Source organism: Leishmania major, chromosome 36 (assembly GCF_000002725.2).
Source record: "Leishmania major strain Friedlin complete genome, chromosome 36".
NCBI lineage: Eukaryota > Euglenozoa > Kinetoplastea > Trypanosomatida > Trypanosomatidae > Leishmania > Leishmania major.
The window spans coordinates 2,379,073-2,395,050 of NC_007287.2; the positions used below are offsets into that span (position 1 = coordinate 2,379,073).

Consider the following 15,978-nt stretch of genomic DNA (forward strand, 5'->3'; position numbering starts at 1 on the left):
CGTGGGCAACAGCGATAGGGGAGAGGGAGTGAATAGTCGACCAGTTCAGTGTTGTATGCATCAAACGACACCGCCACGAGGAAATCACGAAGAGGCGCAGCGGAGAAGGTGCCAGAGCGAAGGCGCCTTCGTGGACGGCCTTCCCTAGCAGAGGCCGAGGAACGCAAGCGGAGGGGTGTGGGGTGGGCGGACAGGCGTGGGCTGTGTGTCCCGGATGAGACCGCCGCACAATGGAAGCATCTGCGCGCATGCGCGCGCTTTGCATTTCTGGTCAAAGCGCCATTCCCACATGGCACGTTCCCATCCTCCTCTTCCCCCTCAACCCTCCTTCTCTACTCCCGCTCCATCACCACATGTCACCCCCTGTCGCAGTTGTCAAAGTCGATTCGAAGTGCTCAATGCCAATGTGAAGCGCCCCGCTGCGCCTAGGAACCGTTCTTAACAGGAACACGACAAACAACCACGCAGGCAGCGGCGCAAAGATCGGAAAGCGCACACGAGCACCACACATCTTTTCCTCTCCCCTCCCGCGGCAGCTGTGGCAGGTGGCGCACTGACAACAAACGTGGTGCCAGAGCAGCAACACACCGACGCACACGCACACGCGCAGCGCGACCACTGCAAACTGACAGGGCCCAGACCACACCCGGCCTACACGCTGCGGTGTTGCGAGTAGGCGATATAGCGGTCAATCGTGTGAGGGGTCAGCTGATAAAGCAGAAGCCGATTATCTACCATCCAGCGGAGCAGCGCGAGCGAGGCAAAGCGGATGCCGTGTACCGCCGCCGTCTCTTCCATGGCAGAGACAAGCGTCTCTACACCGTCGCCAGCAACGCAGTCCGCCACCTCCACGAGACCACCAGCAGAGCTGTCCAGTCCGAGAGCCGCGATGGAGAGAACGTTAAGCTGATCCGGTGATTCGATGGCGCGACGAAGCAAACTTTGGCATGCCACGTCGAGCACAAAGAGAAACGCAACGCCGCACTCGACAACGCAGCTGCTGCTACGATTGGTAGGCGCCGTGAGACCAGACGCCGAGGAGGGGACCGGCCAAGCGGCACTCATGCCTTTCATGAGCGTCAACACGGTGGTCGACGCCGCTGACTCCTTTTGTGTTATCGACATCTCGCCATATTCGGTCCACCAAGCCTGCGCCGCGTGGTCGCCGCCATCGTTCTTGGCGGGCGGGCGCAGCAGCACGAGCGGCGCCAGATGCGTGCGCTGAAATTCCTCCACAAGCGCCTTCCTCGGGGCTGCCCCTGTGGCGGTCGCGATGAGCCGCTGCCACGAAAAGGCCACGGCAGCGGACATCTCCAGCCCTACACTGCTTGTACGCGTCGTCACACACGGGCGGCGCCACGCGTGCGCGACGTAGAGCTCAGCGAGTGATGCAGGTTCTGCATCATGGGGCGCTGGCGAGCTGCCTGGGACGGCTGCAGAGGAATGAGCGTTGCTTACCTCGATAAGCTGATGCAGCCAGCACGGGTGACATGGGTGCAGTTTGCACGGATGCACCTCGTGGCATGACTGCTGTGGGGCTAAGCGGGCACACGACCGCGTCAGAGAAATGCACTCGGCCACCTCTGCCGGGTCGCCGGGAAGTAATACGGTGACGCGGTGGTGACTGCCACTATCTGTCAAGTGCAGTGACGCGAGAAAATGCAGCTTCTGCTGCAGTCGCACATCTTCGGATAGCACGAGGACGACGTCCGCCGGCTGCTCGCAAATCTCACAAGCGAGGTCTGCCACGGATGTGCGCTGGAGTGAGGAGGCAGTGACGTCAACGACAGCGGCTTGCAAGGGGGCATCAGAGGTGGCTGTGTGCGCGAACGCAGGCGACGCGACAGCCAGGTAGTTGTGCCTGCACCGCCGCACAGGCGCAGAATGCATCGCGTCGGAGAGAGCCTGGTGTATGCAGACGTTATCGGCTGCGGGCGAGAGAATCACGTCGCACAAACGCCCCCACACCTCGCTGGCGGTGAGGCAGGAGGACACGCGCGCGGTGCAGGCGCCAGGGCGTTTGTTGCGCCTCGACCACATTCCGTCCCGATGTTCCTGCACCAACTCCCACCACTGCCTCGCCGTTGCCTTCGCTGCATTAAACCAGTGAACCATGTGAGCTGGACCCTCCGCTGCTGTCCCCACGGCTTTCTCCCTCGCACTTCCATGTGAACCCACGCAGCCCCTCAGCAATGCCGCAGAAACCGCAACAGGCAGGTCGTGCAGGTGCTGCATCACTTCCACAACAAGGTGTCGCGGCTGCGGAACAGGAACCGTGCCGGCAGGGCGTCCACCTGAGCGGGCTAGCGCCTCTAGGAGAAACGTGCGCTCTGCCTCCCTGTCGCACATCGCCGTGACCGCTTGCCCGAGTCGCAGAACGGTCGACGGCGCCGGGAACAAACCGACGCCGATTCCGCTGAACGAGAACCGCACAGCACCCTCTGTGCTACCATTCAGCACCACACCGGGCCGAGCGCAGGAACGAATCTCGTACGTGGTGCAGGCCAGCAGCAGCTCCGCCGCCGTGTCACAGACGACCAGCGGCGCCTCCACTTCAGCAGCGCGCAGCTCCGCGATGTACTGCAACCCGCGCACGGGACCCTCCGTCATACGCTGCAGCAGCCGCTCTTTGAGAAGCTGCGCCGCCATACGCTCCTCCACGCTGGAAGTAACTTCGGTCCACCCCGCCGGTTCCAGGAAGGCGCACGAGGCCGACGCTGCGCTTGGCAAATCCACTCCCAGGCGCACCAGTCGCGGGCCCTGCGGCAGAGCCGGTAGCGACTCGATAAACGTGACCGCATCATGAAGGGCCTCCATCAACTCACGGGGAGTCGGGAAGGCACGTGTCATGCTCACATATACCGTTGATCCGCGTAGACGGCACCGGAGTACGGGAGTCGCGAGCGGCGCACGGGTGGACACCTCTGGTGGGCAACGGCGCTCAGAGGATGTGGGTGGAGAGGAGGTGGGAGGGAAAGTTGTGGCAAAGTCTGCCGCCGAAGGCAGAAAAGGCTCTGTGCTGGCAGTAGGCGAGGCTGGGGTCGGGTCGTCAAGAGTCCACCTCGGCGATGCAGCAGTTTGCGCCACAGGTGGCGCTGCTGCGTCGACGGTGTCGGCCGTTGGTGCTGCTGGGGCGGGCTCGAGTCGTGCAGGTGGCGCTTCACTACACGGCATTGTAGGAGCCACCGGCGGTGACGGTGGGGCAGACAACCCTGTAAGTGCCTCTCTCTTCGTCACCTGCGCGTCGCCCTCGGTCTTCTCGATGACGGGAGAAAAGAGCGTGTTTTCCAACTCCTCCAAAGTAAAGGCGATGTCGGACGCGCCGTGGGCGTCGGAGGTGGCCTGCAGGTGTTCCGGCGTGAGAATGAAGGACGATGTCCAGGACTGAAGAGGTGGCAACGCCGCCGGAGGAAATGAAGCGCGTCGATTCCGTACGCCGGCGTTCACGGCCATCGCTGGTGCCGAGAGCGGCGGCGGTGCGACTAGCGGTTTCGCATTTAGCGAGCCCTCCTCGGAGGGCAGAGTCGATGCAGCGTCCCCCGACGCGACTGTCCTCGGCGCCCGGGTGTTTGGGCCGGATCGCCCCCCCAGCCGCGAAGCTGGGATGGACACGCGACTCCGCTTCTGCTCGTCGGCGACGATCTTGCCAAGCGCGTACACGTCCTTCAGCAACGTGTCTGCTTCTCCGTTGCCCCGGCGTCGACGTCGACGTGGCTGCCCGCTTGCCTCATGCGCGCCAGGGTCGCCTGGAAAGAGGGATGTTATTTCGTGCTCATCTGGGCGGCTGTGGAAAGGCACCACTCTGTCAAACGTCTGACTTCGCGAAGCCTGTGTTCGAGGGGCGCTCGTGAGCGCTAAGGTGAGGCGGAGAGGCCGCCGCGACTGCGTCTCCTGTGCAAGTCGGCGCATTGACGAGTACGTGGATGATGCGCAACGCGTTGCTGTGTTCGTGGGGAAAGAAGAAGTGTCGTTACATCGCCAAGCGCGGTCGGCGCAAGCAAGCGAAACAAGAACGCAGAGCGAGGGTTTGGTCAAAACATGAGCTACGAGAAACAAAGCACGAAGAAGGCAGGCAGCGACATAGAAGAGAGACAGCGCGGGCGCCAAATGAAGGAGGGTCACGTGAGCGAGGGCTCGGTGCGTTCAACACACGCCCACATCCACGCGCGCGCACACACACATGGGCAGTTACTAGAATCAAGAGGACATCCATACTTTCCTCAATCGTTCTCTCGTTGTGCCGTTGTTGTTGTTGTTGTTTTTTGCGATCCTAGCCGATAAAAGGCATGAGTGTTTCAGCTGCGCTCGCATCCGTTGCCTTCGTACCCGCAGCCACGGCAAAAGGGTCCAAGGAAGTGGTGCGCCCCAGTCCGCTGGGCTGGGTTGTGGTACTGTTGCTGCTTTCTTTCTCGCTCCTCAGTCTCGCGATCTGAAGCGGAAGGTATAGTGCGACACAACGAGGTGCACAAGCGAGGCAGAGAACGACAGAGGGGAGGCCGCAGAAACCGTGGTGCAGGTAGCAGGCAAGACAGCGTGCACCACCACCTGTCTTTCCCTCGCCCCTCCCTCCTCTGTCGTTGATGCATCGCTGCCGTTGCCCGCACAGCGAAAACCGCTTCACTTGGTTGCGGCGGGAAGTCGAGGAGAACTGGACTGAGGGGGTGGCAAAAACCACCGCAGCACTGCCTCCTCCGACGACACCGGCACGAAGGACTGACCGCCCTGCATCACCGTAGACACCGATGTCGCCTCGGCGCACCTGAGGACATCGTAGCCGAACTTCTCCACGTTTGCCGTGAAGAGCATCACGTCCGACGCGGCGGCAGCGCGGTCGTCCTCCGCGGTGGCCGGGATCTGCAGGGTCGACTCGCGCAGCATGACACTCAGCGACCCGAGCAATGGAACCATCACGCCATCCATGTCTCCAGGCGGCAGCAACGGCCGCAGCACACGCATTAGCCGCGCCACCTCGCGGAGCATTGCCATGACCCACTCGTTACCGCTCGCCGACCAGTGTCCCTTCTCCATCGAGACGTGATCGAGGCTGTTCACCTTGCGGTGCACGAGGGACCCCATCTTCGAGAAGAATTCGTTGCGGTGGGCCACGCAGTTGCGCACCACACGGTTCCAGTCATTCGTGACGAACAGCTTCGTCTTCTCGGGAGCGGCGCTTGCAGAGGACGAGTCCGACGGCATCTGTGCTGCTGAAGCACTTCCCATAAGGCCTAGCGCGTTCGCCACCGCCAGCGCATCGCGCGGCACGCGGCCACGCAGCGAGGAGGCAAGCGCACCATCTTCCATCGCAGCCGTCAAGTGCGCCTGCAGAGCAGGAATGAAATCGATGAGAAACGCGACACACTGCGAGGCGATGCATAGGTGCTGCGTGGTGATGGTGGGAAGCGTGCCCTTCTCCACTGCCCGCGCGCCAAGCACCATGGCGGCCGCCTGGCCCTCGTACTCGTCGAGCAGCTCACTCATGCGCGACGCGACATCGAAGGCAAGAAAGGGGAAGAGGGCAATGTATTCGTGGTATTTCTGCAGCAGATCCATCAAAACGAGGAGGGAGATAGGCACGAGGCGGCCTTCCAGCGCGTCAATGTCGGCACCCGGCGCCGCTTCCGCCGGGTCGCTAGCCGTCTTCCCGTTGCCTAGGACGGCGGCACCGGTACTGCACCGCACTCGCACGTAGAGTTTCGCGGCTCCGGTGCTGAGGAGATCATCCGCGCCGCAGGTATCCGCGGCACCACGAGCCGAGTTCGCTGAATGGCGCCATCGATCAAAGATACCGTCGCTGTCGCCCGAGGCGAAGAGTGCCGTCAGCGACCGCAGCCGAAACGCCTTCAGCGCTGACGCCTCCATGGTGCACATGTCCTCCACCTGCTGCTGTATCGACTCGTCGACCGCCTCCTTGGCGGCCCACGTTTCCCCTTCCGTCACCATAATCATGTTCTCCTTGTTGACGCTGTGCTGGTCGCGGAAAAAGCGCTTGACAAGCCGCTGGACAGTGATGCCAATCACTTTTGTCGGACGGTACACCCCAAAGCCGACCGGTTCCTCGGCAGCTGCGAGGGACTGCACGTTGGGGTCGCTCGCCGTCGACGGCGCGGGCGAGCCGGTCGCGGTCCCATACCCGTTGCCGCCCTCGCGAAGAAGTGACACCAGTCGGCCAGCCACGTCGCCTGTCAGGCGCATCGGAAACTGCACACTAACACGCACGAGCTGCACCAACTCGACTATGGACGACAACTGCGGCCCGTTGGCGTATACCTCCAACAACGACGCGATTAGCGACTCCGCCTCGCCACACACGCGCGAAAACAGGTCCCGCGTCGCCGTCTCCATCAGGATGTGGCGGTTCTCGTACATGGCGAGCGCCGTCCGCAGCCCTCCCATGAGGAAAAAGCCCCAGTTCTGAGACGCGTGTGTCACAAAGTCCACGAGCATGTCCACAAACTGCTGCAGCACCTGCAGATAGCCCTGAAACCGGAGGTGTTTCGCAAACCCGCAGAGCTGCTGGCGTGCGTCTGGCAGGGCGAGAGCAACCGTGTTGCTGACAATGGTGAGTAGCTCATTCGCCTTGGCATTATCCAGCGCGCCAGCGTTCATGAAGAGACTCACGAGCGCCTCTTGCGCCATGACCTGAAGCAGATCAACAAGCCTTACATGGTAGAGGTGGTTTGCCGCGTTCAGCACGCCGAGGCGTGTGACGCTCTCGCACACGGTCGCCATTCGCTCGCTTGACTCGCTTTCGTCGAAGTTGCTCAGCAGCACGCCGCAGTACTCTTCGAGCACGACCTTTTCGAGGGCTTTGCGCGCTTTCCGGACACGCCCCGGGACCTCCTGGAGGCACTTCAGGTGCGACAAGGACTTCCACGCGATGCCCTGTTCCATATCCTTGGTGCCGCGCACCGCAGTCTCCAGGTCAAGCAGCGCGGATGAGATGGCCAGCACCTCGCCGAAGTCGCGCTCGGGCAGCGCAGCCCAGTTCTCGATGTCCCCTAATCGGCGCAGCAAGTGCTGCGCCGAGGTGGCGGTGGTGTTCAGTCGCAGAAAGTTCTGCCGTCGCCGGTAGAGATTGCCAATGCGGAGGTACTCGGCAATGCAGTGCTCACCAGCGCGCATGCCGCCCTCGCGAGCCACTCGCACGTCAGCCAAGACAGTTCGAGCATCGCTGCCGAGGAAGCCGAACTGGCAGGAAGTGGCGAAGAAGTCCTCGGAGCGGTGTTTAACGTGCTGCAGCAGGCACTTCTCCACAGCCAACTCCCACGCGCGCAGCTCCTTATTGCGGCTCTCCAGATATTCGTAGTCAGCCGCAAACGTGCCACCATCCACCACCTGTGCCGGTGTTCCCGTCAGGCTGCCCTGTATGGCCACTGTCGTAGTGGGTGATGTTGGCGTAGCAGCAGGCCACGACTCGCCCACGGCGTCCGACAGCATGCGGATTTCAGATGCCGGGTCGTAGGAGATGGAAAAAAACTCCGTTGGTACCCCCGTCGGCCACGGCCGGCCATCCACGGTCGCTGCGTTGTCGCGTTGTGCGTAGTCGCCACCGGCGTCCTCTGCGCCGTCCTCCCGCCACTCCCTCGCATCGTTCGCGATCCCCTCGCGTTGATTGGCCTGGTAGGCCTTTGAGATCAGCTTCACGTAGCCGCTGAAGTCCTCATTGAACGGGTACTCGGCGAGCAGGGCGGCAGAGGACTCGGGCCCCGTCTGCGCAGCCGAGTAGGAACGAAGCATGTCCTCCAGGTCGCCCACACGCCCATTAAAGTCGAAGGCCGCGTAGAGCTTGCCCCCCAACCAGGTGGCCCAGTCTACATTTTTGGTCGGCTCGCCTGGGTCATTCAGGATCGAAATAAAGCTCTGCCCCACTGAGTGCTGTAGCTGAGTGAAGTGCTGCTGGGAGACGGGGTCGAGGGCGGCGAAGGGGGAGCAGTCATTGCCATACGGTGACACGCCGCCGTTGCACACATTCTGCTGTCGCTGAACCTCATCAGCGGCGCAATCTTCTTGCAGCTGCGTGAAAAGTGCCTCCGGCACACGCAGCTTCTGTGCTGGAGACAAGGCCGAGACCTCGTATAGCCAGTCGCGCAGCTGCGCTCGCAGTGTCGCAGAGGACACGCCATTTCGTATGGACTCCTCGACGACAAGCGAGGGGAGTCCCAGTGCATGGGCGATGCGGACGCGACTAAGTCCGTGGTGGACCATTAAGTAAGCGCAGATGCTAGCGGCAGCGTCGCAACTGCGGCGGACGGTGGCATTGCCATGTTGGCTGCCCCCTGCGGAGGCGAGCTGCGTCGATGAGATGGGCGCATGACGCTTTTCCGGATATGATGTCATGCTGTGACGTTCGTCGTGTTACCCTCCTTCACCACCCACCGTATCGTCCGCAGGCCATGCACTCTTTGACGTTTCGTTTTGTTGTTGTTGCTCTTGTGCTGCTGTCGCACACGAAACTGTGCTCCGTGAACCAAGTACCAGTGACTCCACGGTCCGAAGGCGGTCGTGCTTGTATTCCTCGTGGTAGCTGGTGAAAGTGGCGTCAAACAAAGAGCAGAGGGCTTTCCTTGGTAGAAAGTGGAACTGGGAAGCGTACGTCTCCCTGTCTGTGTGTGTGTGTGTGTGTGTGTGTGTGTGTGTGTTGTGTGTTGTGTGTGTGTGTGTGTGTGTTGTGTGTTCGTGCCTGCTCATCCAGCGCCGCAGGACGCATTCGCGTTGAATCAGAGGCTGTGGGGTATTGCTTGCTGCAGCTGCGGTAGACGCCGAGGCAGCTCACCTAACCACCACTCATACTGTACCGGACGCAGCCGTGCACGCAAAAATGCAACGTTGAAGCAAAACGAAAAAAAAACGGAGAAGTATTTGAGCGGCCCATTCGATGAGACGGTGAGGCGCAGCATGCGAGAGAGTGGGCCCCGAGGACACACACAGACACACACACGCGACACATCTCATGCGCCAAATTCCCTTTACACACCTTCACCTGCGTAAGCGTAGTCATGTGAAGGTTGTCGGAGGGGAAACGCCGGAGGTGACGTGCCGCGGCTCCACATGTATGAACCTCTTGGGCTCGGGAAACGAGAAGGACGCCGAGCATAAGGCGCAGACGCACAGCGGGTGGCACGGGCACAACACGCGCCGAGCTGAACCGCATCCAAGGCAACAAAAGAAGAAAGAAAACGCATGAGTATAATGAGGTATTGTAGGAGGGGCACCTCTTCAGCTACAGCCATGACGACTGCAGCAAGACGCTCCCCCACCGTGGCTCGTGGCGGTGGTGCGCTCATCGGTAAACACCCGCAAAAGGGTCGGTGCACCTTCGCTTTTGCGTTGCGTCTCTATGCATCCGCTACTATGCGCCTAGCATGCGTAGGCCTAGCTCTAGGGTCCCTTCTAGCGTCCATGTCGAGCCGGACCACGTCCCATGCACCATAAGAGAAAGAGGGGAGGTCTGCGTGAACGCGCGTGTTCGTATCTACAAACGGAGAAGAGAACCGTGTGCGAATGCACACGGTGTTTGAGCGAAAGGTGCTCGCCTGCGCACGCCTGGACACGCTAGGAAGGCGCCCCTGCAAACACTCCTGTCACGTCCTATTCGAAAGAGTGACTTTAGGCGCCGCATGTCGTCCCGAGTCACGCTCGTGTTGGCAGCGCTACAGCTGAGGTGCCTAGGTGGAGGGCGGCGCAGGCACCGCCACTCTCGGGGGAAGAGGCACAAAAGATGGCACGGCAGCCGCTTCGGTGATCGCGGCGGCAGCAGGCGGCGCAGCGGATTTGACGTCCCCGGCCTGCAACGTCGCTGTGCCCACGTCCTCAAAGCCAAAAGACAATATTGCTTGCTCCTCCGGCGGGGGCGTCTTCGCGCTTGAAGCGAGGTCGCCATAGCTCCCAAGTGACGAGGCAATCGCCATGGGAGAAGAGGAGGCGTCACGGGCAGCATCTACAGCAAGATTGCTTTGCATCATTTCCGGCGCTGGGCTCTTCGCCGCTAAAGCATCCTCGCTTGGTACCCTGCTACGAGCGCTGCCGCCGGTGGGAGCAGTGTATGGAAGCGCATCGGCAAGGGGCGCCTCTTCTCGCTCACGCGTCCCGGCAGTGACGCGGTCGGCAGAGATGCTGGAGGTCATGTCTTCGTCATCGTCAGGGTAGGGCACGTCCACAGAGCCGGCACTCCCGCCCTCGCCTGAGGCCCGATCCTCACCTTGCCGCAAGGCATTTGAGATGGCTGCCGTTGCTCCCGTGTCCTTTGCGTCGTCGTTCTGATAGCTTGCAAAGAGAACGTGCTCGCTCACTTCCAAGGCATCGGAGCCGAGAGGGGATGGGGTCTTGCGCAGCCCCACCGCCCCTGTCCCCATCACAGCAAACCGCCCACTGTTGGTGTTCCCAGACCCCTCCATTGGGAAGGCAGACGTCTCCCCGCTGACGTCGCCACCAATGGCTACATTCGCGGTCGACGACCGCCGAAAAGATAAAAATGCGTTCTGCATGTCCTCCAGGCGGTGACGCTCCGCAAGGGCCCCCGCAAAATCAAAAGAGGCGCTGCCAGAGTACTGATTGGTGAGATCGACGGTCGTGCTGTGGTCGGTGCTGAGCATGCGGGAACTCACCCCGCCTCGACCCATCCCTGCACCACCGCCGCCGAAGTCGTCGTCGCTGTAGGCGCCAGTCACCATAAACGAGCTGCTGCGTCGCTGCTGGTACAAAGTCGAGGCAACAGCTGGAGTAACAGCGATAGGAGACGGGATCGGCACACCGCCCCGTGGGTGCGCGGTCGTCGCCGCGTTGGCGCCGGGAGAGGAGACGAACGAAAGGGAAGATCGCCACTCATTTGCGCGCGGCGCCGCCGCGAACGGAGCCGTCGCGACCGCGTCCTCCGACTCAGGCGACTGCCGCCCCGCAGGGAACGTTGGGAGCGGCACCACAACATTGGGATCGGGTAGAGACGGCATCCGCCGCGTGGCAGCCTCCGCCAGCGCTGCTGACTCAGAGCCGGTGCTGCTGTTGAACTTCGCTACGCCGCCTTTTTCCATCTGCTGCAGCGGGCCACCGTGTGGCTCACTTTGGTAGGAATCTGCACGGGGGCTTCGGCCATCATCGTCGCCGGAATGCGGCGAGTCCAACGCAAAAGAAGTTGAGGAAGAGGCCAAGAATGAGCCGCTGCTCGTGGCCTCGCTGATACCTGGCAGCGTCTGCTGTGTGTGGGTGAGGTCTGCGGCCGACGCTGTCCGCTGTGAGCTGACGTCGGGCGAGTGCACCACAGCCCGCACACTGGAGGAGAACAGGGGGCCAGTCATGGTGGTGCGGTTGATAAGGATGGAAACTGGTGAACCCACGGCAATCGGCGGTGTAGGGAGATCAATGACGTAGCTGTGGGTCTTGGTGGGGGCGGTGCTAATCGTGTTCGGGACAGTCTGCTGCTGCTTGGCGGCGCCCTCGGCGCAGGAAGTGAGCTGGAGGGAAGAGTCTGCCGAGGAGACGACGGAGGAACCTGAGTCTGGTCCGCTGGCCTTCTCTACTGTTTCGTCATTGCCATGGCTACCTTCGCCGTCGCTGTAGTCATCCGTGGAGCTCGAGGAGGCCGTTGTAACCCTCGCTTCGTCTGTCGCAGCAGCAGCGCAGTCGTCCACCAGCTCTTTGCGCACCGTGACGTCGCGCACACGCTCACCGCCACGTGTCTGCGTCGTGGAAGAGGTCGAGCCACCGATGAGGCGACGCGATTGACGCGCCGACGCAGAGGAAAGCGACGTCACGTCGTCTTGGCTGTCGCCGGTTAGTGAGTCATAGCTGGAGTTGCTGTCGGCTGTATCCGGCATGAAAGAGAGTGTGGACTTGCCTGCGACTCTGTCGGTGGGAGAGGCGTCGTCGTCTTGCGCAGCTGTGGCAGTCGCGGCGCCTCCTGCTCTGCAGGGCGACGTCACACTCTCAAGGAAACTGGTTGTCCGCAGCATCGGGTCCGTCTGTGCGTGCTCGGCGCTTGGACAGCGTAGCGACGATGAGGCACTTGTCGGTGTCGCCAGTAGTGACGCCTCGCATGCCGCAAGACGGGGGACACCAGTCGTGGGTGGCTGCCCGTCTGGCAGCGTGGGCCGCACCGACGCAGCTGTACCAAGTGAACGGGGAGCGGATAGGGCAATACTCTCCATTCCAGTCTCGGGCCGCCGCAGCGACTCGAGAAGCCGCTCTGTCAGCTGCGCCTCACGCTCCTCCGCGTACTCTGCCAGCTGCCTCTCGTATGTTTCTCTCTGCACCTCCAGCACGTGCTCAAGGGCGGCGACTCGCTTCCGCAGTTTCTGTATTGTCTCCTCCTGCTGCGCCTCGCGATCGCGTGCCATGGCATGTTGTTCCGCGCACTGCACCTGATACCTTTTCTCCATAGCTTGTACCGTCTGTTGCTGTGCCGCCTTCACCTCGTCGCGCAAGGCTGCCTCGCTTTCGTGACTCTGCTGCAGAAGCTCGACGAGGTGATCACGCTCGTCAATTATGGCGCGCAGCGTGGCGGGCGACGACTGAGTGTCGAACACCTGGTGGAACGCCGCCACTTCTCGGTCACAGTCGAGGAGGCGCGCCTGGGCGACGGCTAACTGCTGCTGCGTGCGAGCGAGTTCCTGCGGGAGCTCCACCAGCGCCTTCCACTCCACCTGCATGGCGCAGTGGCGGTGCGTCATATCCTCCAGTTCTCGCGTTGTCTCTATGAGCCTCGCATCAGTCTGCTCGTACTGCCGTGTCAGCAGGCGAAGACGCTCTTGCAGCCCGCGGATGGCGTCGTCCTTCTGGTGGAGAAACGCATCATCAACGGCGGGTTCGAGAGACGACGCCGCGCCACCCCGATGCGTTAGCCGCGGTGCCAGAGGACTGCTTGCCAGCTTTCCGTCGTCGTGCGGAGGGATGCCTAGATCAGCTTCTGGGCCACCAGACTCCGATGCCAGTTCTTTGGCAGAAAGCGACGGCGCAGCTGCAACGCCGGCCTTTCTCCGATACCGACTAAGCGCTCCGCGCACGGACTGGAGCTCCTGCAGCAAAGCACGCACTTTACTACTGCGCGAGTCGCGGCGCAGCCGGTCAGACTCCGCCTGCAGCTCCTCGTTCTGCTTCATCAAAAAGTACGCGCGTCGCTGCCAGTACTCTCTCGGACGGGGCAGCTCTGAAGAGGGGCCACTCACCTCCGGGGCGCTGCCACTCGTCGACTTGCTGCTTGTGGCCACGGCTGCTGCCGTGTCAACAGCCGCGATAGCGTCCGCGTCGGCGGCTTCAGCGCCCTCGTCGACTGTGTTGTCTGTGATGCCGTGCAGAGAGCGTAGCAGGACGTGCGCGTGCTGCAGCTGCTGCTGAAGGTTCTGCACCTCGCTTTTCGTATTCATCAGCTCACGCGTCAGTGCGAACCATGCATCCTCTGTGCGCGGCTGGCTACGAGGCAGGGGCTCCGCGCCGAACTTCTTCGTTACTGACGGCGACGTGGCACGGCGGGCCGAGTGCACACGCGAGCGCAGCTGGTGCGGCAGAGGCGTGTGCGCTGAGTACAGTGTAGCTGGCGCAACGACCTGTGGTGCTTCGCTAGTTAGCGTTTTTGCGCTATATGGCCTGTGCTCATCCGCGGAGGGTCTTGGTGCCGCTGTTCGTCGAGATGAGGATGTGTGCGTTTCAGACGCTGCCAGTACACGTATACGGCCACCCGCACCGCCGTACAAATACCGGAGCTGACGCGCTGTTCCTCGGTCATCGCCTTTTCTATGGAAGCGGGCAGCAGTGTCGGTGGCGGGCTTGCGCGGAGCACGGATGACATGGGGGGATGGACTGGCATGTGTGCCCCATGGGGCAGAACTTGTGAAAAGGGAAGACAGATGCGCAGGCTCCGCAAAGGTGCCAGGCGGGGACGTGCTTGAGCAACGTGCGGTCGCCGCCGTCGATGCATCACCGACAGTGCCACCGCCGAGGTAGATGCGCTTGAACTCCATCGTGCTCAGGAAGCGACTGCCTGGCAAGAGTTGTGTTGCCTCCTCCGTTGCCGTGAGGGGAGAGCGAGTATAGATGCCCTCCTCGGCCGTTTCGGCCGGGCACAAGTGGTGCTCTGCTGACATGAATTCGGTGGCAGATGGCGTGTATCACTCAAGTGGGAACAAGAGCGTGAAGCAAGCGCCAGATAACTAAAACAGCGGCTGATACGGTGCGAGGGCTGCGGTCTCTCACCTGTGCACCCTGCCGCCTATCCCTCCCTCCCTTTCTCCCAGTGACTTTCAAAAAAAAAAAAAAAACAAAGAATAATAAAGCGCGGAGAGCTGTCACGCAGGCCGGTGCATGTCTCTGCAGAGGAGGCAAGAAAGAGAAGGACGAGAGAACCGAAGCGTGGACTCGAGTGCCACGGCGAGGGTTTCTCTCGTATGGAGAATGAGCGGGAGGGGCAAAGAGTGAACTACGTGTAAGGGCGGCAGATACTTTGCAAAAAAAGGAAAAAAGAGACATGCGCCGTGTCTGTCTCAGTGAATGATGAGAGACGAAGAGGGACGTCACAGACAGACGAGTCTGAACACTGGTGAGTTCTGGGGCGATGGGCGACAGCGAAAGAGTGAATGCGAACGCTGGCGAAGAGCGAAGATGGGGAAGATAAGAGGAAGGAAGCCAATGCACCGCTGCCTGCATCTCACAAGCATGTGGAGTTCGCCTTGCAAAGCGAAGCCCGCAAAGGGCACCGACCAACGCGCAGGGCGTGTGACGCTTGCACAAGCACGCACAGAAAAGAAAGGCTGACGTGTAACGGCCGGTAACCCAACAACAGTCACACCAAAGAGCCGAGTAGAGACACGCCGTCCGCGAGCACCCTTTGCTTTTCGAGTGCGCGTCAAGCCATTGTGCAGTGTGACTGCTGGATGCTTTGCTTTTTCGTTTCTTTGAGCGCGCCAGAGGGGGTGGGGAGATGTTGTTCTCCGCTCGATCCCGTGCGTTGCTGCCGCGGTGCATATCTCTGTGGGCTGCAGTGCAGGACCTACATACAGATGCGCAAGAGACAGACACACCGGGGAGGGGCGTGGATGAGCAAGCAAGTCAGCTATTGTAAAACCGCGTTTGTGTGCTAAAAAAGTGAAGTCGGATATGCGCATCAACGCTTGTGTGTGTGGAGGGGGGAAGTAGTGCACCAGTGGAGAGGAGGGGAGTGCTGCGTTAGCGACGAGGTGAAGGAGAACGTGAGATGGAAAAAAAGTGAAGCTGTGGTTGCAGCCGACACGCGCAGCCATAGGAATGGTTTAAAGAAAAAAAGAAGGACGGCGGACTATACCACACGCACGCACAAACAAAAAGAAGGACACATTCGAAGCACGAAAGTGACGCGTGTGCCCTTCGCTCGCAGGCACACACCCGCTAACACTATCGCTCTCCGCGACTCTGTCGCCTTCGACACTCGCCGATATCCCCTTCTCTCGCATCGCCGTGCCACCGCCACGCGCAAGCAAAAGACACAGAGAGAAAGAGGGAACGACGGGCGCAAAATAAAGAAGGACGATGACAACGGAAGAAAGTGGCGCGACGAGGTATTTCCTTACCGTACATCCGTTTTCTGCCATGGAGCAAGAGGTCAACCCCACTCGAACCCCTACCCTGCCACAGGCCCCATCTGTCTGACGCGAGGCAGCGCTGGACAAGCATTGCAGCAATGCGCCGACTTCGTTATCGGAGCACGGACCCGGCCTCAAGTTCGATGCGCCCGCCCGCTTCTCGGGTCGCTTCACAGCCGCTCCCCCATTGTGTCGGTCGACACACCTAGTGCATCCCCCTTTGGGATGGCGCTCAGACTCCCCACACCAGTAGGGCAGTGCGAGAGTCGGGTGAGATCCGTTCGAGTCACGCCGACACGCTGCCTAATCGTGTGGATGGTACAAGCGTGTGCACTTTCGCAGGTCGCTCCAGCGCAACGCCGTATAGGACCTCGCCGCTGGCATCAGTAGCAGTGAATCGCGCTGACTTACCCAGGTCGAAGGTATATGACCCTGT

At 61.4% G+C, this 15,978-nt stretch overlaps 3 protein-coding genes across 3 annotated transcripts; all 3 read right to left on the reverse strand.

Annotated features, from left to right (window-relative positions):
- Nucleotides 1-651: 651 nt before the first annotated feature.
- On the reverse strand, nucleotides 652-3,909 carry LMJF_36_6200 (conserved hypothetical protein; the record flags this gene model as incomplete). Its single annotated transcript, XM_001687156.1, has 1 exon — nucleotides 652-3,909. One exon carries the CDS (start codon nucleotides 3,907-3,909, stop codon nucleotides 652-654), a length of 3,258 nt encoding a protein of 1,085 aa, XP_001687208.1.
- Nucleotides 3,910-4,617: 708 nt separating this feature from the next.
- Nucleotides 4,618-8,205, reverse strand: LMJF_36_6210 (conserved hypothetical protein; the record flags this gene model as incomplete). The annotated part of the gene is made up of 1 exon (XM_001687157.1): nucleotides 4,618-8,205. The coding sequence occupies one exon, from the start codon at nucleotides 8,203-8,205 to the stop codon at nucleotides 4,618-4,620; it is 3,588 nt and encodes a 1,195-aa protein (XP_001687209.1).
- Nucleotides 8,206-9,665: 1,460 nt separating this feature from the next.
- On the reverse strand, nucleotides 9,666-14,072 carry LMJF_36_6220 (putative flagellum transition zone component; the record flags this gene model as incomplete). Its single annotated transcript, XM_001687158.1, has 1 exon — nucleotides 9,666-14,072. One exon carries the CDS (start codon nucleotides 14,070-14,072, stop codon nucleotides 9,666-9,668), a length of 4,407 nt encoding a protein of 1,468 aa, XP_001687210.1.
- Nucleotides 14,073-15,978: the final 1,906 nt, after the last annotated feature.